Below are 22253 nucleotides of genomic sequence, written 5' to 3'. Positions count from 1 at the left end.
AAAGCCCTCCTCCTCCTCATCTAAAACGGAGAGGCAAGCGCTGTCAAAATCCTCCTCAGGGGACCGTCCTCGGTCTTCCGTGAGTCGAGACGCTTCAGCCGGGAAGTCAGCATCGAAATCGGCGACGAAGTCTAAGGGCTCGACGACGACTACTTGCTTGTCGACCTCGGTGTCATTGACGATGCCTATTACCGTTCAGGCAGCAGCGGTTGGGATTCCTTCGTCGACGGAGACTCAGTCTATGGCTTGGCTGCCAGAGGTCTATGACCCGATTCCCCCTGAAGTCTTACTGCAGCGAGACACGGCCTGCTCGGCGGAAGGAGAAGGTGGCATGGTTCAGCATCCATCGGATTTGGGCTTACGGCGACGACGACGACGAGTGCGAGTGGGGGTATGGTACCTATATCAACGTTGCTGACCCCCCCCAGACAGTTTTGTCTCTGGATGTGCTTAATACTCTTCAGAAGCTCCTGCAGTGTCTGGATACGCAGATCCCTCAACCTGGGACTTCATCGTCACTTTTTTCTGTACCTTCCGTCGACGATCAAACTTGTGCGGCTCGCTCGACGACTAAAAACCCATCGGCTCCCCAGGCGGTAAAAGATCGTCCTCGAGCGCAGGAGAAGGGTGAGTTGTCGGAGTCCGATTCTATACTGGGTGACTCAGGGTCAGACATTTCCCTGTCACCGTCGAGGGACCCAAACATGGAATTCGGATGTAGAGGTAGAGTCTACGAGGAGCCAGACACAGCCATCTCCTCCGGATGATGTGGGAACCTTCCATGCAATGATGGGAAAAGCGTGTTCCGAGTTCGGCTTGATTCCTGAGGAGCAGAAGAAAGATTGTTTCCTTTTTGACCATATGGGTCAAAGGAGGAAATCGGTATTTGCCATCCCAATTCTGGACCACGTGTGGCAAGAAGGTCTCAAGACGATGCGCCATCCTTTCTCGGAGCCGGCTATAAAGGGGCGGATTGAGAAAAAGTTTAAAGCTCCGGAGTCCACTCCAAAATGTCTAACATCACAACCTCTGTCAGACTCGGTGGTGTCGGCGGCAGCGGCTAGGAAGGCCAGAGTACAGCAAAAATGTTCAACTCCACCAGAAAGCGAGGCTAGGAGGCAAGACGCCTTTGGAAAAAAGGTGCTCTCGGTCGGCGCGACGACGGTAAGAGCAGCCAATTCCTTAGCGATCGTGTCCCGATACGATAGAGAAATGTGGCACAAACTAGCCCCTATCCTAGAACATCTGCCAGACGAACACCGGAAAGCAGCCATGTTACTGGTGCGGGATGGCGAAGAGGCTTCGAACCACGCAATTAATATTGCAGTTGACCTAGCAGTCTGGCTTCAAACAAATCAACCATGGCGTAGTACTTCGTCGACAAGCGTGGGTCAAATGTACTACTTTCCGTCCTGAAGTCCAGTACAAAGTCCTTGACATGCCATGTGAAGGGGAACACCTGTTTGGAGAAAAGGTTGATGAAGCGTTGAAGGGGATGAAGGAAGACACGGATACGGCTAGGTCCCTCGGTGCCCTCCAAACGGGTAGAAACTTTCGCTCTTTTCGCCCCTTTAGGGGTGCTTCTGGAAACTCCCGCTTTGGAGCCTCTAGGGACCGCGGATTTAACAGGCCCTCGTACTCTTCACAAGGGTTCAGACGAGCGTCCCAGTCGGCACGTAGAAGCAGAGACTATCAAGCTTCCAGGCGGCGAGGCTCGGGTCCCTCGTCGACGAAGAACAAGCAAACCAGCAACCAATGACGGCCTTCGGAACGTCCTGGGGGGCCGAGTCTCTCACCACTTCGAACAATGGAAATGCATCACCACAGATCGATGGGTTCTGGACACGATTCGCATGGGTCATGCGCTACAATTCAAAGACAAGCCTCCACGTCTTCCGCCTGTATTTTCGTCCCAGCCCCACCTCCGAATCCTACGAAAAGAGGCGGCGCTTATGTTGCGAAAAGGAGCGGTAGAGAGAGTTCCTGTGGCACAGGAAGGACACAGAGTTTATTCCCGGTTCTTCGTTGTCAAGAAGCCAAATGGAAAATGGAGGCCCATTCTCGACCTGAGGGTCCTCAACAAATGGCTAAAGAGCCTAAAATTCAAAATGCTAAAGCTCCAGGAGGTTATCAGGTCGGTGCAACCCATGGATTATCTGTCGTCACTAGACCTTCAAGACGCCTATTTTCACATCCCAATACGCCCACGACACAGGAGATATTTAAGGTTCGTCGTCGGGAGAAAGCATTTCCAGTTCAAGGTCCTCCCGTTCGGGCTCAGGTCCTCCCCCAAGTGCTTGGCCCCTATAGCGGCCCATTTAAGGAAGGATGGTCACCATGTCTATCCATATCTAGACGACTGGCTGGTCAGAGGTTCGTCCAGGGAACAAACACGAAACAGCCTAAGGGCCACAATGTCCCTCTTACAGGAACTGGGCTTCGCAATAAACTTCAACAAGTCCTCCGTAGAGCCTTCGAGGACCTTGGTCTTTCTAGGAGCGGAGTTTCATACACACACAAGCCTGGTGAGACCATCCAGCGAAAGAATTCAGAGACTTCAAAGCAAGGCGTCGGAATGGAAATGCGGTACCAAGGTGTCGGTGCGCAAATACATGTCCCTGCTAGGGACCATGTCGTCCTGCATTCCGTTGATAAGCAACTGCCGTCTGTTTATGAGGCCTTGCCAGGAATTTCTAGCGGACCGTTGGGCGCAGAGCCAAGGTCGCTGGTCCGACAGACTGGTCGTCGACGAACAACTAGTACAAGCACTCTGCTGGTGGAGAGCGTCTGCTCATCTAACGAAAGGAATGCCTCTACTGGAACCGGAGTTCCAAAAGACGGTGGTGACGGATGCATCGCTGAGCGGATGGGGAGCTCCTCTGGATACGTTACAGGTACAAGGCCAGTGGTCGTTGCAGGAGTCCTCCCTGCATATCAACCTACTAGAACTGAGAGCAGTGCGATGGGCTCTAAAATCTTTTCTGCCTCAACTGAGGGACTCGGTGGTGCGTGTCATGACGGACAACACCACTACGATGTTCTACTTGAGGAAACAAGGAGGGACACGTTCCAGGTCCCTATCGACGGAGGCACAGAAAATCTGGCATTGGGCCCTGCAACACAACATGCAAATCTTGGCGTTCCACCTGCCAGGCGTGAGAAATGTGGAAGCCGATGCCCTCAGCAGAGAAATGAACGAAGTTCACGAATGGGTGCTGAACGACCAACAACTTCAACAAGTATTCAAGAAATGGGGACATCCTTCCATAGATTTGTTCGCGACGAAAAAACAACAGGAAATGCCATCAGTACACAAGCAGATGGCCTCAGCAGGACTCACTGGGGGATGCGTTCTCCTTCCCATGGACGAACAAATTCCTGTATGCATTCCCTCCATTTCCCCTTGTCCGGAGGACGTTGCAATGGATCCTCAGGTACCCATGTCGGGTAATTCTGGTGGCCCCGTACTGGTCCAGACAGGTGTGGTTTTCAGACCTGCTACACTTAGCGGTGGCGGAACCGATGAGATTCCAGAAGACCCCCGACCTTCTGTCTCGACAGGAGGGTGTCGTTTGGCATCACGACCCGGACAGCCTCAAGTTGAAGGCCTGGCTCCTGACTTCGCCGAATTCGGTCGGCTAACGATTCCGGAGGACTGTGGGCGTATCCTGCAAGCGGCAAGAGCACCTTCCACAAACGCCTCATACGCGTACAAATGGAGAAGTTTCTGTCAGTGGTGTGAGGATCAACCAGGTTTGGCTCCGCAATCGATTAAGCCGGAACAGCTCCTTCCATACTTGCTGTTCTTAGCTCAAAAGGGCCTATCGGTATCGTCAATAAAAGTACACCTGGCCGCCATTTCCAGGTTTACTCGTCAACGGCATTCGGCACCATTGTTCAGCGACCGCCTGATTAAGCACTTCCTTAAAGGCCTCTTTCGGAGTTTCCCTCCAGAGAAGAAATTTCCTCCGGTGTGGAGCCTCAATCTGGTCTTAACGTCCCTTATGAAGCCTCCTTTTAAGCCAATGTCATCATCGTCTCTAGTTTTTGTCGTGGAAATTGGCCTTCCTGGTGGCCATCACTTCAGCCCGACGTATTTCAGAAGTTCAGGCTCTAATGGTAGACCCACCATACTTACGATTTTTCAAGAACAAGATGGTCCTAGCCACTAACCCACAGTTCATACCGAAAGCTCCTTCGGTGTTCCATAAACACTCCTCTATTGTGTTGCCTACGTTTTTTCCGGAGCCATGCTCGGGAGCCGAGCGCACGTTACACACATTGGATGTAAAAAGGGCTCTCAAGTTTTATCTTCATCGTACGCAACCGTTCAGAGAAACGAGACAGCTGTTTGTGGCCTATGGTTTGGGTGCTAGAGGAAAAGCCATTTCAAAGCAAGGACTGTCAAGATGGGTGTCATCTACCATTTCGTACTGCCATTCCAGGGCAGGGAAGCCTCTTCTACGACGACCAAGAGCTCATTCAACTAGAGCAGCGGCATCGTCGACGGCACTGTGGGCCGGAGTCCCTCTGGGGGACATCTGCATGGCGGCTACCTGGGCGGCTACACACACCTTTACCCGCCATTACTGCCTGTCGCAGCAACATGCCGAAGATACCCGGATGGGACAGGCGGTGCTTCGACACCTATTCCAATAAGGTAAGCCCCGGCTGAGGGGTTGCATCCTGTGGAATTTATGACTGTATGTGGCTCGTTTTCCTATGTTAACGATTACTGATGTATACATGATCATAGAGAACGGGCTTTTGCGAAGAAAGTATATGGGTTTGCATGCACGCCTCCTCTTTGGGGGTGGTACTGCTATGTAATCTATTCCAAGCATGTGAATCCATGAAAGATCCAATGCTGGAGAAGGGAATAGTTTCTTACCTGTAACTCCATTTCTCCAGCATTGGTATCTTTCATGGATTCACATGCGCCCTCCTGCCTCCCCTGAACATGCAAACTGGTTCCCCCACTACTTTGGGGGCCGAAATCTGAGGGAGCGCGGGGGCGGGTCCTGTATTTATATCATGGCGTCCCGACGGCGCGGGCACGCATGATACAAAACGAGGTGGATAGGACGCATAAGCGTCGAAAAAGTTTTCCTACAGGAAAGGGTCTATATAATGTACCGGGGATTCCCAGCCTGACGACGGGGAATATTCTAAGCATGTGAATCCATGAAAGATACCAATGCTGGAGAAATGGAGTTACAGGTAAGAAACTATTCCCTTCTCATCCGGCACTGTCCCTAGCAACCTAAAGAAGTCATTGGTCCTAACCTAAAACAATCCCTGGACCCCACTATCCCTACTAATTGTAGACCGATAACTGTCCCGTTCCTACTAAAGACACTAGACAAGGTAGCCTACCTTTAGCTTCAGGAATACCTACAATCTAATTGCCTCCTAGGGATTCCACAATCTGGCTTCAGGCCACAACATGGCATCGAAACTGCGCTGATTGATCTAAAGACCCAGGTTGAGACAAGGGGAAAACTGCACTGCTATTACTACTGGATTTGTATGCCGCTTTCGATTTGGTGAACGACAAAGTGTTATGTAATCACCTGGCCTCAGTAGCTCATTTCTCCCAGGACACGATAGCATGGATCCAATCCTTTTTAAACGGGACCATGAGTCTTCTCTCCTTCAGCGTCAGCTGACCCGATCCCAATAACATGTGGAGTACCCCAAGGCTCCTGTGTTTCACCAACAATGTATATCATTTTCATGAAGTCTGTTTGACGACCTTGATATTCTGGGCGTCGCCTAAACTAATTAGGCAGATGACACCCAGATCCTCATACCTCTCAATGGAAACTGATACTGACGTGGCCCTAGTGAATAAAATGTATCGAATCATTGAGGCATGCATGGCCTCCCATGGGCTCTGTCTGAATGATGTTAAAACGGAGCGCCTAATACTAGGATCCTCAGCTAACCTTAAACTTAGCAACAAATATTCCTCTTCAACATTGACGGGAATAACATTACAGTGGTAAATGAGATAAAAACGCTAGGCTTCTACGTAGACTCAGCTCTTAACCTACGTAAACAAGTCAATGCCACAGTCTCGGCAACAGCATATACCTGCAAGTTGATACGGGCCTGCAAACCCTTTCTCTCTAAAGAAAGTTGTCTTATTTTAGCCAGAGCCCACATCCTGTCAAAATTGGATTATTGCAATGCACTATTGTTACGGAGAATTCTCAGAAATGTGCTAATTTCCTACACCTTAGAAGACCCCCCAGCAACTTTGCTGGATTTTTAGGACTTGATTCTTTTACCTGTAGAGAGTGAGCCCTTTTTTTCCCCCCAACTCTCGTGTATTTTAATGTGATTTCTGAACTTTGTGTTTGATGGAGCCTGACAAACTCGATAAGCATCATCTTTTACATTGCGTCACACAGCACCTTCAGTGCAGTGGCACAGGGAAGTCTTTCAGATTTCCCGAAGGTTTAAATACCTTCTCTGGGATAAACTACTGTGTCCCAGAGCAGTAAAGTGAAATTGACTTTACTAACCTTTGCTCTTTGTAGGCCCAGCACACCCCATCTTATGTGGAGTGCTGGGGGTTACCTAGTTTTGTTACCCTCCCTACTTTAAATGGCTGATGGCAGTGTTTAATTTTCCTACCATTGTGCTTATCTACCACAGGATGAACCCTCAGGTGCAGTACAGCACCCATGGGTGATCATTTTGTCAGAAAAGGACCCTGACTTCTTTTTTCATCATTTTCTGTTTGTGAGGTCTTTCTTGGGTTTTACTCTTGTGCGTCGAAGCCGAGTTGTGCCCTTTTTTCGTTTAGCCTTTGGCGGGCTTCAGCCCTGAAACTCACCTCCTAGCTCCAGTCTGTCTGGGAGTACAGGATCTGAGGGAGGTTCCTGAAACTCCCCTGTCCTTCGTCTCTAGGAAGGCCTGAATGCAGCCCGTCCTGCTTGGCTGGCTCTGTCCCTGCAGGACAGCCACCCTGATGTGTGATTGACAGCCTAGGCTGCGCATGAATGGGAGAAACCTGCTTAAAAGGCGAGGATTTTGTTACTAGAGTCCGAGTCGACTACTGGGAGAAACACCTAATGAAAAAACCGTGAACGAAGCTTGCTGCATCCTCATGGACCTTTGAATTGCCAGGTGAAGCCCTGCTGCTGTGCTGAAACTCCTTTTTCAATACGACAGACGCTCCGGAAGGGACGACTTCTTCCCTTGGGTTAGTGGGACAAACGCCACTGGACCATTTTCTTCGACTGGCTGTACTTCTAAGCTGCTGCAATAACCGAGGGCCAGGGGTCGAGGAATCTGTAGCCTGGTGCAACGTCTGAAATCCGTCCAGAAGCTCCAGGAGTCTCGTAACTACCCTCCAGAAGCAGGACGACCCGAGCAAGAGTACCCTCACCAGAGTGCAGGACACAAGGAGTGAAGGAATCCAACCTGGCACCCGAGAATTCCTACGGTGCTGTTTACCGAGCGCTGAAACCAAGAAGTGCTGCTCGACCGAAAAGAGCCCATAGCTGCCGATGACCTCCAGTCTTCCTCCCTCTTGTCCCCACGACTGAAAGACTCTTCTGACCCATTGGCTTTGATATACTTTGTCCCTCATAGGTGGTTTTAGACTGTTATTGCTGGGAAAGGCTTGTCTATGTTTCATTGCAAGATTTAGTTGTCCTCACATATGCTGAGAACCTGTTTAACCTTTTTTGCCCTCCTTAAGTCTTTCCTTTCTGCAACCTCAGAATCTGCAAACTATAATTAGTGTGATACATAAATGCCATAACTGTCCTTGCGAATGAAGTCACCCCAGGGTGTAGCAATTGTGTAAGCATATCCAAAGATTATCCACTAACTTGTGCTGATCCTGAAATGTGATTTTAAAATGTATTTACATTGTTACAAGAATTGCCTTTTAGATAATGCTTATTTAAAACTGGATGTTAACTAAATAAATAATTATTTATAACTGAAATCTTGTGTGGCAGTGTTACTTGGATATCTGTATGCTCCGTCACACTACCAACTTGTGTGCTACAGACCTATACCAAAAGGTGGATTACCTAATACCAAGCAGATAAGTGTTGTGTAGTCTCACTCAGTGTTGCTACATCAATTCTTACCTACCGGCCTTTTTCCGAAGTTATTATATTCTACCTTTGCCCTCTTGGCATATTTGACCGTTCACAAATATCTCTTTCCTCAACTGTTTCCTTTGATCTCTGCTTCCAATATCTTTCAAAATTCATAACATTTCACAGAGACTTTAGAATGTGCGACTTTCTTGCGGGACTGTTAGGCAAAGTGTGTATGCAGTACCCTTTGGGAACACTACTACAACAACTCTGACTACAGGTATAGGAAACCCAACCTTTGGTATAAGCTTGTACTACACAGTTTTGGTAGTGTGTTGAGCAGCCAAGCTCATCTCAAGAGATGTCAATGTGAGCTGTAGGGGAGTTAGAGATTCACAGTTGCAGGTTTTCAAATAAACTCTTACACTCAAGGTTTCTTGCATAAACAATTATTAATGTATTTACCATTCACTTATAAAGCCTTCTTTAGAAGCCAGCAATATAATGGTAACACACAAATACACTTCAATACTGTAGACTCTTTGTTTCTAAATCAGTAAAGACCCTTTTGGGATGGCCCACAGACGCAACCTACACCCACAGGTGACTTCAATAACAAGCGTGCTGGGGACATTAATATCTTACTGTTGGCATTTAGAATACTTTTAGAAATTGGTAAAAGGCAAAGGTTATTAGAACACAAAAGACCACAAATATTATTAAGCGGGCAAATACTTTTGGATCCTCCAAGAAGAGTCATACAATTCAATAGGCTAAGCCAAAGTCAATGGGCAAAAGTCTTGTATAGGATGAAGCACTCCTGGTAAGTAAATGGAAAAGTCTTTGTACAAGTTCTTAGGAGTCTTTGATGAAAAGAAGAATTAAATGTAGGGCCACAAGCTGATTAGACTTGTGAGTTGTAGAAGTTTCAAGCAATTCTACAGTAAGAGGTAAGTTCTCTTAGACTTGTTTTACAGTACCTTAGAAATGAAGAAAAGATGCAGCTGATGACTTCTGTTTCTGTGCAGCTCTGCAGATCTCCCTGTTCCTGGGCCTCAGCCGTGGGGACAAGAGGGAGGACGTCTGACTCCTGCAATCCACTGGGACGGTCAAAACTTGCAACCGGCAAACTTCACTTTCAGTGGCTGTTCAGTGCTTCAGCTCCTTGCGTCTATCGCAAATAGCAACACTGCGATTCCTGGCTGTTGAGATGGACTTTCCTTGCTTCTGGGGTCCTGCACTCTGTTGAGGGGGCTCAGGCTCGGTCAATCCTGCTTCTTGGGAGTCCGGAGGATCTTCCAAAAGCTCTAGGCCAGCTTAAAAGCAACGCACACTATCTGGCGATCCTCTCCCTGGCTATATGGTTTCCAGCAGCAACTCAGTGGAAATTCAACCAGCTCTGAGATGTATATCCAGGTAGCTTACTGTGGAATTGATTGGTCTTACCAACTCAAAGGGAGAAGTCATCCTTGCAGGGGCTTCTCTGTCGATGCGAACTTGGCATTTCGGCGCTGCAGCAGGGCTTCACCAGGCAAACCAACGGTTCAGGAGTTGCAGCAGGTGCATTCTTCAAGCTCTTCTTCGGTTCCTTCGTCCAGTGGTCGACTCTGCCTTCCAAACCAAAGGACTCGCCTTTTATGCAGTTCTCTCCCATTCATTCCAGCCTAGCTGTCAATCACCCAGCAGGGTGGCTGTCCTTGCCGACAGTCAGCCAGCCAATCACCAGAGAGTGCATTTGAGTCTCCCAGAAGACTAAGCACAGGGAGTTTCATGCACCTTCCTCACTTCCTGCCTACCCCAGACACTCTGGAGCTAGAGGCGGTCTTCACTCCTGAATCCCGCCAAAGGCGAAATGGACAAAGAGACCACAGCTGGTTAGGCGCGCAGAGAAAATCTCTAGAAGGACATTTCCTAAAAGAAATGGCGAAAAAAGACCAGGCGCCATTTTAACAAAGATGACCCCTGCGGTTGCTTTACAGCGGCTGTGAACAAAGCCTGTGGTAAATGCAAACCATGGCAGTTTAAATGAAACCACTGCCACCAGCCATTCAATGAGAAAAGGGTAACATAAAAATGTTACACGAGAAGCTAGCCAAAGGGGATACGTAACCCCTCCAGCACTCTATTGTAAGATAGTGTGTGCTGGGTCTAGCAAGTTACAATGGGAAGTAAAGTCAATTTCACTTTACTGCTCTGGGAAACAGTTTATCCCAGAAAAGGTAGTTAAACCTTTGGGAAATCTGGACTTCCCTGGGTCACTGCAGACTCCACAACCAAAAGAAACAGAGGTAAAATTCACATTAAAATACATGAGAGAATGGGGTACAAAGGTCACACTCTCTCAGGTTAAAAAAAAATCAAATCCTCAAAATCCAGCAAAGTTGCTGGGGTGTCTCTAAGGTGAAGGGGAATAGCACATTTTTGAGAATTCTCCCTAACAGGGTGATGGCTGGAAAGTTTATAATTAATCTTAACATCTGGCATTTCTCTGGGCAACCCTCCCGACCATTGTTCTTCGCCTGCCAAGCCATTACAAAGGGTTAAGGACCATATGCAAATCGGGCTTGGTCCCAATCCAAAAGGGGCTGTCCAGCCCAAACTCTCCCGTTATCCTGCCATTTGATTAGGATTAATTTGAACCCTTCCAGCCAACACCTCTTTTGTTTTTGTTAGGGACCTACGGTCATTAATCTTCCCTGCCCGTTTTGCTGATAGCTGTGACTTTGACCCGGCTAACTTAACTGCAATGGTCTAGCGTAAACTGTGGTAGGAGATAGGTGTATCCACACCATACCATAGGGATCTTCCCTTCTGGGACTGTGTACCCGCTTAACTCAAGCAGACATTGGCTCACAAAAGGTCTGGGTACAACACAGGCTTCACAAGTTAAGGGCCTTGTACTTGGAAGTTAACTTTATCTCCACCAACGACATACCTATACAATGCAAATCCTAGCTCTGGCTGCAATTTGCGGGTCTGCGCATTGCATGCAAGAAGCAATTTGATGGTGTCCTGGTGGAGCCTGTGAGCGATTTTTGGGATACATCTGAACAGCAAGCAAAAACCGGGGCCTTATGTCTTCTTTATACCATTTGATTCACAACTGTTTGACAGTGCCACGGTTTAATGCTCTCTCTAAATGGGCAGGGAACTTTCAAGTGGACATCACTGATAACCTTTAAGCTGATGTGTGTGCAGACACGTAAAGTGTCATACAACTCAAGATTGCAATTAATACAGTTCAAAGTGCTAGGCCACTACCACTGCACAACAGATAGACTGCAGTTGTTCTCCGGGGAGGGGGCTGGTGCATGTCCGCAGTGTAACAGTGCAAACACCAAATACTTCCACATGATATGGAACTGTCTGTTGCTCACAGTTAGGGAGAATTCTGAGAAATGTGCCAATTCCTCTCTACCTTAGAGACCCCCAGCTGTTTTGCTGGATTTTTAGGATTTTCATTCTTGACCTGGAGAAAGTGAGACCTTTTTTCCCACGCGCTCATGTATTTTTTTCTGTGATTTGGTGTCCGTTTCTTTTGGTTGTGGAGTCTGACACCTCCATAGGCATCATCTTTTACATTGTGGCACAAAGCACCTTCAGTGCAGTGGCACTGGGAAGTCTTTCAGTTTTCCCCTAGGTTTAAATACCTTTCGCTTGGATAACTACTGTTTCCAAGAGCAGCGAAGGGAAATTGACTTTACTTACATGTGTAACTTTCTAGACCATGCACACACTATCTTGCAATACGGTGGTGGAAGGGTTACTTAGTATCCCCTTTGTCTTGTTTCTCATGTAACATTTGTATGTTACCCTTTCTACGATTAATGGCTGGTGGCAGTGGTTTACTTTTAACTACTGTGGTGTGTTTTTATCATGGGCGGCGTTCGCAGCTGCCGTAAAGCAACCTTAGGTGCCCTTTTTGTCAAAATAGCCCCCGGTCTTCTTTCGCCATTTCTTGCTGGAAAGGTCCTTCTTGAGATTTACTCTGCACGCCAAACCAGGTTTGGTCCCTTGGTTCGTTTTGTCTTTGGCGGGGTTCATGAGTGAAGCCCGCCTCTGGCTCCAGAGTGTCTGGCTGGGGCAGGAAGTGAGGGAGGTGCCCGAAACTCCGTGGTTAATCCCCTTGGTTACAGGAATGCACCCAAAGTTGATTGATTGGCATAAAAGGAAATGCTTTTTGGCTTGGAAGGCAGCCGATCATTGGACGAAGGAATCCGAAGAAGAACTTGGAAGAGGCGCCTGCTGCAACTCCTGGACGTTTGGTTTGCCCGGTGAAGCCCTGCTGCTGTGCTGAAGCTCCAAATTTACCTCGACTGGATAAGCACTGCAAGGACAACTACTCCTCTTGAGTTGGTGGGACCAATCCACTCCAAAGTGAACTCGTCTGGACATCCTCTCGGAGCTGGCTGTACTTCCTTGCATCTGCAGTTACCGAAGTTCCAGGGAGAGGAACACCAGATTGGAGTGCATCACTTTAAGTCAGACCCGAGCTGCTAGAAGATCCCCCAGACTCCAAGGATGCAGGACTGGCCAAGCCTGAGCCACCTCAACAGAGTGCTGGACCCCGGATGTGAGGAAAGTCCAAAGTGGTAGCCGAGACCCGCAGTGGTGCCATTTGCTGAGACGCGAGGAGCTGAAACAGCAAAATGCCACTGAATTGAAGTTTGCCCTTTGCTGCTGCTGACCGTCCCATTGCAGTGCAGGAGACCCCAGAATGCCTCCCTCTTGTCCCCACGACTCAGGCCCAGGAACAACGGGATCTGCAGAGCTGGACAGGAACAGAAGCCAGCTGGAACAATTTATTCTAACCAAAGGTACTTTACAGTCTAAAAGAACTTACCTCTTGTTGTGTAGCCTTGCTTGTTCTTAGTTGAGACTTGTCTTGGTTGCTTCTGTAGAGTTGCTTGCATCTTCTGCAACTCACAAGCCTAACAGCTTGTGGCCCTAAATTGATTCTTCTTTACTACAAAGACCTCTAAAACATTGTGCAAGACTTTTACTTAACTACAAGAAGTGCTTCAGCTCACCTAGACGTTTGCCCAATTGACATTGGCCTGGCCTGGCTCCCGGAAGGACTCTTCTTCCCTCTGATTGTGTTTTACCTTCCTTCCAGGAAAGGGTTAAGTTGCTTCGGATTGCGGGTTCAAAAGTACTTACCTGCTTCAGAATATTTGTGTGATCTCTTGTTTTATGCTAATATCCCTTTTCTTTGACACTCATCTCAGTAGTGCTCTAAATGTACCAGTGAGATATTAATGTCCACAGTGCCCTAGCTATTTAAGTCACCTGAGGGTGTAGGGAGTGTCTGTGCCATACCAAATAGCTAATTGCTGATTTAGATTGTATTTTGGAGTGTATTTGTGTGTTACTGTTATATTGCCACTTCTGAAGAAAGAAGGCTTATTCAAAATGACTGTTAAATTAATAATTACTTAATCAAGAAACCTTGAGAGCAAGTGTTTATTTGGATACTTGGCACTGTGAATCTCTGTGTAGCCATCTTACTGCTCACATTGACCTTTCTTGATATGAGCCTGGCTGCTCAGCCACACAACCAAACTGTGTAGTACAGACTGTAAAGACTGGAGGGTGGGGGGAGGGGGGAGGACTGTACTTCTGCTTTCTATATGGTAGAGAGGCACAGATGGCCCCAGCCAAGATGCTCTTATTGTTGGTAGCAATGGATGAGCAATCGGGGCCTAGCTTCTCAGGAGGTGATGCAGGCTGGTTCTTAAGTACAGTGTAGTCCCCAAACCCCCACAAAGGAATGTCCACACACTGTATTAGTTAAAACACAGTCTTTATATAATTAAGTTCAAGGTTATTTACACTATCACAATAACTCACTTTGTGCTTAGTCAATCTATAATGGCAAATATATACAATTCTAAGTGGTACCACAATTCTTATTTGATCCCATTAAAGGGCAGCAACTGTACTCTGGTTAAATGTCACACAAATCACTTAATAGAAGATAACCAACAATATACATAGGAGGAAAGCAGTTGGTTAGAACAATTGGCAGAATACTGTCCTCTACCGTTAAACACAGTTCTGTGTGGCGATTTCCCCCCCCACCTGGGCAACCTGTAAAGTAAAGATATATCACAAGCCCAGTACGCATATTTTTCTAGAAATCTTACTTCCTTCTAAGATAGTTCTACAACCCCAATGTACCTGGAATAGCAGATTTAGTCGTCGGGTCATCGACGGATCCTTCTTGAGCGACTCCCTTTAAAGCAGGAGCCACGGATTGTTGAGATCCCACGAGGAAAAGGGTTGAACGACAGGGAGGTGGCAGCTTCGTTCCTAGCTGTGCTCGGCGACGACAGAGCGTTGACGTCCTGCAAGGAAGAGGCGTGCGGGGCACCTCTGTGACGATAGTTCAGGACTGCAAAGAGTTTGAAGAACTGTGGCCCACCAAGGGCGTCGCGTCGTCAGCGTCTCTGTGGTCTTCAGGTGGTGGGAAACCCACCGGCGGAAGTTCTGCGGCGCGTCGGCGGCCTCGACTTTCTCCAGTGGGACAAAGCGGTCGACGGTGCAGGCGAGAGCGTCCTTGGATCAAATGTTACTTAGGCAAAGGGAGCACGGCGGCTATGGTCGGCGACGGCGGTCATCTACAGTGATAGACAACAGTGTCTGGGCGCTTCACCTTGTGATTCCGCGGCAGTCCCCATCTCCGGTCGGCAGCCTTTCGTAGGTATGTCTACCAGGAAGCGCTGGCAATGATTAGCAGTGCACGATGGTCCCTCATAGCTTGGGAAGAGGGCACCTAACCAGGTCCTCTCTGGGTCAGTCCTTGGAGACACAGCAGCTTTCAGATCGACGAAGTAGAGCAGCAGCAAGACTTCTCTTCCAGCAGGGCTTCAAGGTTGAGCTTCAGTTTCAACTCCAGTTTGTCTTCGGCTTCTGAACACGAATTCTAGCAGTTTGAGGCCCCCAGATATACTACTTGATCTCCCATTCATTCTGCTGGGTCAGACTCGGGCAACCAATCGGTCAGAAGGGCATTCATGCAGGCAGGCAGCCAATCGGGTGCATAGTGCATTCAGGCCATTCACTTCTCTCCAGACACTCACAAAAAGTTGTGTGTATTGGGACAAGTACCCAGCCATTCAACACTCCACACTGCATTCATACCAGTTTCGGGCAGGGCTGTCTCGGTCATTGTGTCAAACACCAGAAACTAGACATCCACAACAAGAAGTGCATATTCGTCACACACTCATTCACCCAGCTCCCACCCACAGGGTGTACCCACAACATGCAGTCACTGGGAAGGCTCCAGTCAGTCTGGCTTAGACTTCACAACAACACCATATATGGAACTTCCACCCAACAGCCAGTCAGGGGGAAGGGACAGAGTCAGGGCTTCCCGGGACTTCGGGAAGATCAAGGTAACAGGCGATGGAAGGCAAGAGGCCACAGGGACTATCTTGTCTCCATCAGGAATCTACCGATTCCAATGACGGGACCTGGACATCCCAAAATGGAGGACACTCAGGGCACCAGTCACTTAAGCACATAGCTGCCACCAGCCCGTACCCTAATCTGTGGGCCACACACAGGTGACCAAAAACATACACTAGAGTTACAGGGTTGCTCCCCCACCCATGGGTGCCATAAGGGTATCCCATGGGTCTGTACACCAAACTAAAAGAGAGCTGCACCTCCAGGAGTCCCACATGAACTCCTGTGTGGAAAACACGACAGAACACACGATAAAAACCAGTAAAGGACAAGGATACAGAGGCCCTGTCCCTCCGATGCATTTCCAGCATAACAGAGACTTATACCAAAGGTTGGGTTCCTATTGCCAGGCGGTCAAGGTTGTGTCTGCATTGAGTGGCAATACTGTAGACCGCTCACCAATACACTGTATATTTCCTGTTGTTGAACCCACTCTGTGCTGCGTGAGCAAATTTGTAAACCAGTCTTTCCTACTTGCCAAGGGTTGTATTCTGCTCTGGTGGACGAGCGTGCATGTCCCTACTAAAGATCATTGGTTGAGAGATATTGTGGGGGCTAATGATATGGAGGAACAATGGGCATGTAAACTACCAGTCAAAACCCACCCAAGAGAAATTTGGGGCCCACTCAAAGGTTATCTTCTTCATACATCGCCTCTGCAAGATACCCGTACAAATTCATAACTGGTTTCAACCCGAGATACTACTGCCTTGAGCCAGAACAGCTAGCAGCTATGTTGGCTCTTCCATGTTATATAAGGTACTCCTGTGTAATGTCCTGTACTGTGGCCCCGATCATGCCAGACTATCCTTCCTGTTGAAAGTCATGTTATAATATGTTGTGATGTGCTATGCCAAGTGCAGCAATGATGAAAGTTTTTAAATAAAGAAAAAAGAAACCAGTTTGGAAATATACAGATTTTTATGTAGTTATACTAATTTATTGCCCTTTGGTTTCTGCAGGTTCCTCACACCGCTTCCCAGTTGTAGCTCTTCATGTCTTTGGTCAGAGGTTGAAAATGACAGTTCAAGACCGGAATCTCTGGTAACGTATTGATGATTAATTACTGTATCCTCTTTGAAGACCCAGTGCTATTTTTTGTCTGAATAACTGCAGATATTTTCATGTACAACAATTTACCTGAATCGCTTCCCATCTCCTAACTACCAATACTGTTGAAATCGATAGGGATGCTACAGGTTGTTTGGTTTATTCACAGTGGAACAGAGAAGGCTTTAAATCATGAAATGCAATCATAAGAAACATAGACTTGCGCTTTAATATAAATATATATCAGTTGATGATATAATTTAAGGTACTTTAAAATATGACTCTTGCTTTAATGTGCATCGAAGTACTGCCCACACACATTGCAAAATGAAATGTGCTAATTAATTGTTATATTATAAGCAGTCTATAAAAGTCCACTACAATCCCGCTTAGGACAATGGCAAAACAAGAGTTGTGAATCTACTATTGGAGACATCCTGCACTAGTTTGTGCCAAATTTGTATTTGCTGTTACAAAAAAGTAAGGAAATTAGATGTGTGTGGGTAATCTCATTTATGCACCCACGACACCATTGTTCCTTTGAGAAAATAAGATCCTTAGAGGCCAAGCCGTGCACTGCAGTTAGGTCTTCCTAACAAGTTATCAAGCGCAGAAGGACTAGGAAGGAAAGCATGCAAGTCTGGTTTGTCCCCAACCTAATGGATACTGGTTCAGAAACTGGGTGTGGAACAGGGGTGTTGGTGATGCTTATTGCCTGTTTCAGGGAACTAAAGGATGTCTGAAAAATAATCAGACCGGATAGCCGAACAACTGGCTCCTGTATCAACTAATGAAATCTTGTGGCCATCGACACTACACTGCACAACATATGGCTGATCCTGATCCACAGGTATCAATGGGTATATAGTGATGTCATCTCTCATGCCTTCTCAGTTGGGAGAATTACCTATAAAGTCCCTCAGCAGCTTTGCTGGATTTGAAGGGTTTGTTTTTTTTTTCTCCTGCTAAGAGTGAGACTCTTTTTTTCCCACTCTTAGACATATTTTAGATGTGTGTTTTAGGCTATTTTTGTGCTTATGGTCTATGGGGTTTTTCTCACCCTCTTAGGTATCCTCTTATTTCTGTGTGTTACACAGCACCCTCAGTGCAGTAACACAGGGGTGTCCTAGTGACCCTCCAACATAAACTCCATACGCTGGGACTGACTACTGTCTCCCAGGGCATGTATGAATGGGGGTTTTGCTGCATAAAAGCAGGGCTCTGAGGACTGGAGGACAAGATGTCACCACTGGACCTGAGAAACCCAAAGAGGAGAGAAGCTGAAGACATCTGCAACGACTGAACCACCAGTGAAGCCCTGCTGCAGATCCTTGCCACTTTTCTCCAACGACAAGAGAAGATCTTCACCTGAAAAGAGCCTTCTTCCCTTGAGCTGGTGGGGCCACCCAGTTTGCCAATGACCTTCCAGGACCTGCCTTGGTCGAATCGCCAGTGCCAAGCACTAGGAGACAGGATAGCCAGGCACCTGTCCACCACGACTGCGATTTAAAGGAGCGTACCTTTTATTTCGTTTTTGGCATCACCGCGGCCTGCTTCTTCCCTGGGCAGTGCAGTGACCCTAACCTTCCTCCTCTGCTGGATCTCCCGAACTGCAGCAACTGCCGGGAACTACCGCCGCTGCAGGAGCCTCATCCACTTTCAAGGTATATTGTTCCGCCAGGCCTCCCCTTTCGTTGGGTACTGCTAAAGTTGTTTTAAATCCTTTACTTGGCTTCTGGGCTGGCCGTCCCTATCGTCTAACATTATCTTTTTACTTTCTGCAACCGCCTTTTCAATCGTTAAACAAAGACTTGACTGCAACTACTAGAACAGCTTGATCCTGGGCACATTGCCCTGTACCATTGACTCTGGCACAGGCCTATTGACTCTGGCTATTTCAGTTACAACTGCCTTCTCTAGAATGCTTTTCATAAAGAAATGTGTTGGTGCACCTAAACTCTTATAACCACCTTTCCTTACCCTTTATCTATTGTTGAAGTGCCATTTTGCTCGGTTTTCACCTAAATATTGCTTATGCTAAAGTACTGCCTTGCCTAATTTGTTCACAATCCATTTGGGAAGTGTTGCTCGTGTGTTTAGGATTCTAACCCTGTATAACTTGACCTTTCCCTCCTTCTGAGGAAATTGTTAGAGTGCCATTTCTGCTTGGTTTTACACTGTGCCGTTTTGCTCAGTTTCACTCTTGCTCAAACTTGTCTACCATTTAAATAGGGAGTTGTGTATACTTTTCTTGACTGTTTTTAACTTGCTTTAATAATAGTGATGTGTGTTGACTTAAGAGTGTGTAAAATAAATATATTCTTTTTGATACAAAGCTTTGGTCAGTGTTTCCTTGTACCCTAGTACTGTAGTGCTATTGTGTAAACCCTGCATACTGCTCATCTCCATCTTGAGATGAGTCTGACTGCTCAGCCACAGCTACCAACTAAATCTGTGTGGTACAGACTGATGGCAGAGAGGATTTATTGCATATACCAGTAGTCCTAATCTTCTGTAGTGCTCCCTAAGGGAACTGCGTAGGATTCTGCCTAACATCAGTATTGTTAGTCTTCTGGCTGGGTGGTGTTTAATATTAGTTCCCTGTCTGGTAGGTCGAGGATGAGTACATCAGATCTATATACTCCCCAGGCTTTCCTAGGCGATTTCCATTTGGTGCTCCCCTTCCTCTGTCTCCTCTTCTAAATCCGCCTCCGAACCTGCCCCTATCTGCTGGGGGTCCCTGCCACTTTTGATTCTGTAACTGTAGTGCCATACGTTTATTCTCAGTGTTATAATTTCTTTTGGCATGCTCACAACCTAATTCTGACAAAGGCATATTCTGCCACCCCACACATTGTTTTCAGCTGAGCCTGGAGCTTGGGTTATAGGCCAGAAGCAAATGATTTAGCGATCGCCTCTTAGGGTGTTTCATACGGTTGTGTGATAATAAATGCTGTGTAATCACTACTTTATCGGTCTAAGTAATCGGCTGGGCATTCTGCCTTGTTTTGACGATGGGTACTACTTTCTCACCAATCTGTTTTTAGAACATACTTTGGGAATAGCTTTTATGATTCTATTTTGAGGCTGGTATAATGGATCTCCTATCCCAGAATCTCCCACTAGCCATTGGGCCTGCAAAGTGAATCTCTGTCTAACCTCAGGAGGCAGAACTCTTCTCGTTAGCTGGTTTGTCAGCCCAGGCTGATTTCTAACCCTGGATGATCATTTGGAGCTTCTCGATGAAACACTGAGGCTCCTTTTGGACATTGAGGACATCCTTTGCCCGGTTTTTCTAATCATCTGGAGTCCATGGAACATGGACAGTCACAACGCTGTTGTCTCAGTCACTGTTAGGGGAATTCTCAGAAATGTGCTAATTCCCTCTACCTTAGAGTCCCCAACAACTTTGCTGGATTTTGAGGACTTGATTTTTTTTACCTGGAGAGTGTGTGACCCTTTTTCCCCACTCTCTCATGCGTTTTAATGTGATTTTATACACTTTTTTTTGGTTATGGAGTCTGACAAACTGCATAGACATCATATTTTACATTGCGTCACACAGCACCTACATTGCAGTGATACAGGGAAGTCTTTCAGATTTCCCCAAAGGTTTTCTCTGGGATAAACTATTTCCCATAGCAGTAAAGTGAAATTGACTTTACTTACAGTTGTAACTTTCTAGACACAGCACACCCAATCTTACAATAGGGTGCTGGAGGGGTTACCTAGTATCCCCTTTGACTAGCTTCTCTTGTAACATTTTTATGTTACCCTTTCCTCGCTGAATGGCTGGTGGCAGTGGTTTACTTTTTACTACCATTATGGGATTTTACCTCGGGCTGCGTTCGCAGCCACAAAGCACCCAAGGGTGCCATTTTTGTCAAAATGGCCCAGTCGTCTTTTTTCGCCATTTCTTTATGAAGAGGACCTTTTGAGATTTACTCTGCGCGACAAACCTGTTTTGGTCGCTCTGTTTGTTTTCTTTGGCCGTGAAACCCGCCTCTGGCTCCAGGTGGGGACAGGAAGTGAGGCAGGTGCCCAAAACTCCCTGTGCCTAGTCTCCTAGGAGACTCAAATGCACTCTGTGCTGATTGGCCTGCTTACTGACAGGCGAGGACAGCCACCCTGCTGGTTGACTGACAGCTAGGAAGTCCCTCAGGAAGGGGTTGGTTTCAGCCCCTTTGAGCTTCTCTATGGTCATCCGGTTAGAGGTCCATTGGCCCTAATCAAGGAGGGGTTGGAGAGTGCTCCTTTGCACAAGCTAGTGAGAGTCACTGACTATGTGTTAGGTCTCCGAAGGAAAATGAAACACATGACAGAAGTTTCAGATAACTTGAAAGCAGATCAGGCTCTGGTGAAGCATTGGCATGACCAGAAGGTCAACGTGGTTCGTTTACTCAAGACCAGCTAGTTCTAGTTATGGTACCTACAAGGCAGAGGGCCTTGCAGGACACATGGAATGGACCCTTCAAGGTTGTGGGAAAACTTGGAGAGGTCAATTAGTTGGTGGACTTGGGCAACCCTAAGGAGGTCCCCAGGGTCTTTCACACCAACTGCCTAAAAGCCTATGTCTCTAGACTAGAGCTGGGAGCTTTGCTTCTAGCATCTACTCAAGGGGAGGAGGAAAGGGAACCTCTGCCTGGCCTCCTCAGGGGACAACCTTTAGATGGGAAGATAGATGTTAATCTCTCTTCTGATCTGATACTGGAACAGGAGGAGTGCAAAACACTGTTAAATCAGTTTGCCCATCTGTTTTCACTATCACCAGGCTTAACCCCGTGGGGCCAGCATGAAATCCTCACCGATGACTGTTTACCTGTTAAAAGCAGAGGTTACAGGATGTCAGACCATGTAAGAACCACATAAAGGAAGAGGTCAACAAGATGCTTGATCTCGGGGTAATAGAGCCCTCTTCAAGTCCATGGTCTAGTCCAGTTGTGCTAGTACCAAAGGCAGGATCCAAGGAGTTGAGATTCTGTGTGGACTATAGAGCTTTTAATGCAGTCACCACGACTGATGCCCATCCTTTACCTAGGACAGATGAGCTGTTGGACAAACTTGGTTCAGCCAAGTACTCAGTACATTTGGCCTACCTCAGGCTATTGGCAAATGGCTCTAACAGACCATGCCAAGGAGAAAACTGCATTTTCAACCCCACAAGGCCTCTACCAGTCTAAGGTTATGCCTATTGGACTAAACAATGCACCTGCTACATTCCAAAGCATGGTGAATCATGTTCGGAATGGGATGGAGGACTTCTGCATGGCATACTGGATGACATTGCAGTGTTCAGCCCTACTTGGAAGGAACATATTGACTACTTAGGATATGTATTGCAGGCTCGTGAGCAGGCCAGTCTGACCATAAAGGCAAGTACATGTCAAATTTGTCAGTAAAGTGGTCTACCTTGGACATGAGGTAGGAGGAGGTGAAATAAGGCCATTGCCTAGCAAAGTACAAGACTGGGCCACCCCTACTACTCAAACCCAAGTGAGAGCCTTTTTAGGTCTCAAAGGTTACTATACAAACTTCATTGAGAACTATGGGAACCATAGCTTCTCCCTTGAATGTGATCTCCTCACCCAAATTCCCCAAGAAGGTCAGGTGGAATGAGGAGTGCACTAAGGCATTTGAAGGACTTAAGCAAGCCCTTTGTCAAGC

At 47.2% G+C, this 22253-nt stretch overlaps 1 protein-coding gene across 2 annotated transcripts in view; it reads left to right on the top strand.

Annotated features, from left to right (window-relative positions):
* RNF168 (ring finger protein 168) overlaps positions 1 to 22253 on the top strand; it is a 246835-nt gene that overhangs the window by 195631 nt on the left and 28951 nt on the right. For both annotated transcript variants that reach the window (XM_069618095.1, XM_069618094.1), the window contains exon 6: positions 16502 to 16583. In XM_069618095.1, coding sequence (XP_069474196.1) covers positions 16502 to 16583 — 82 coding nt within the window. The remainder of the gene's footprint in view (positions 1 to 16501; positions 16584 to 22253) is intronic.

This window comes from Ambystoma mexicanum, chromosome 10 (assembly GCF_040938575.1).
Source record: "Ambystoma mexicanum isolate Mex_15411 chromosome 10, UKY_AmexF1_1, whole genome shotgun sequence".
Lineage (NCBI taxonomy): Eukaryota > Metazoa > Chordata > Amphibia > Caudata > Ambystomatidae > Ambystoma > Ambystoma mexicanum.
Note: the sequence above shows the minus strand (reverse complement) of the source record. Positions and strands in the feature narration are given on the sequence as shown.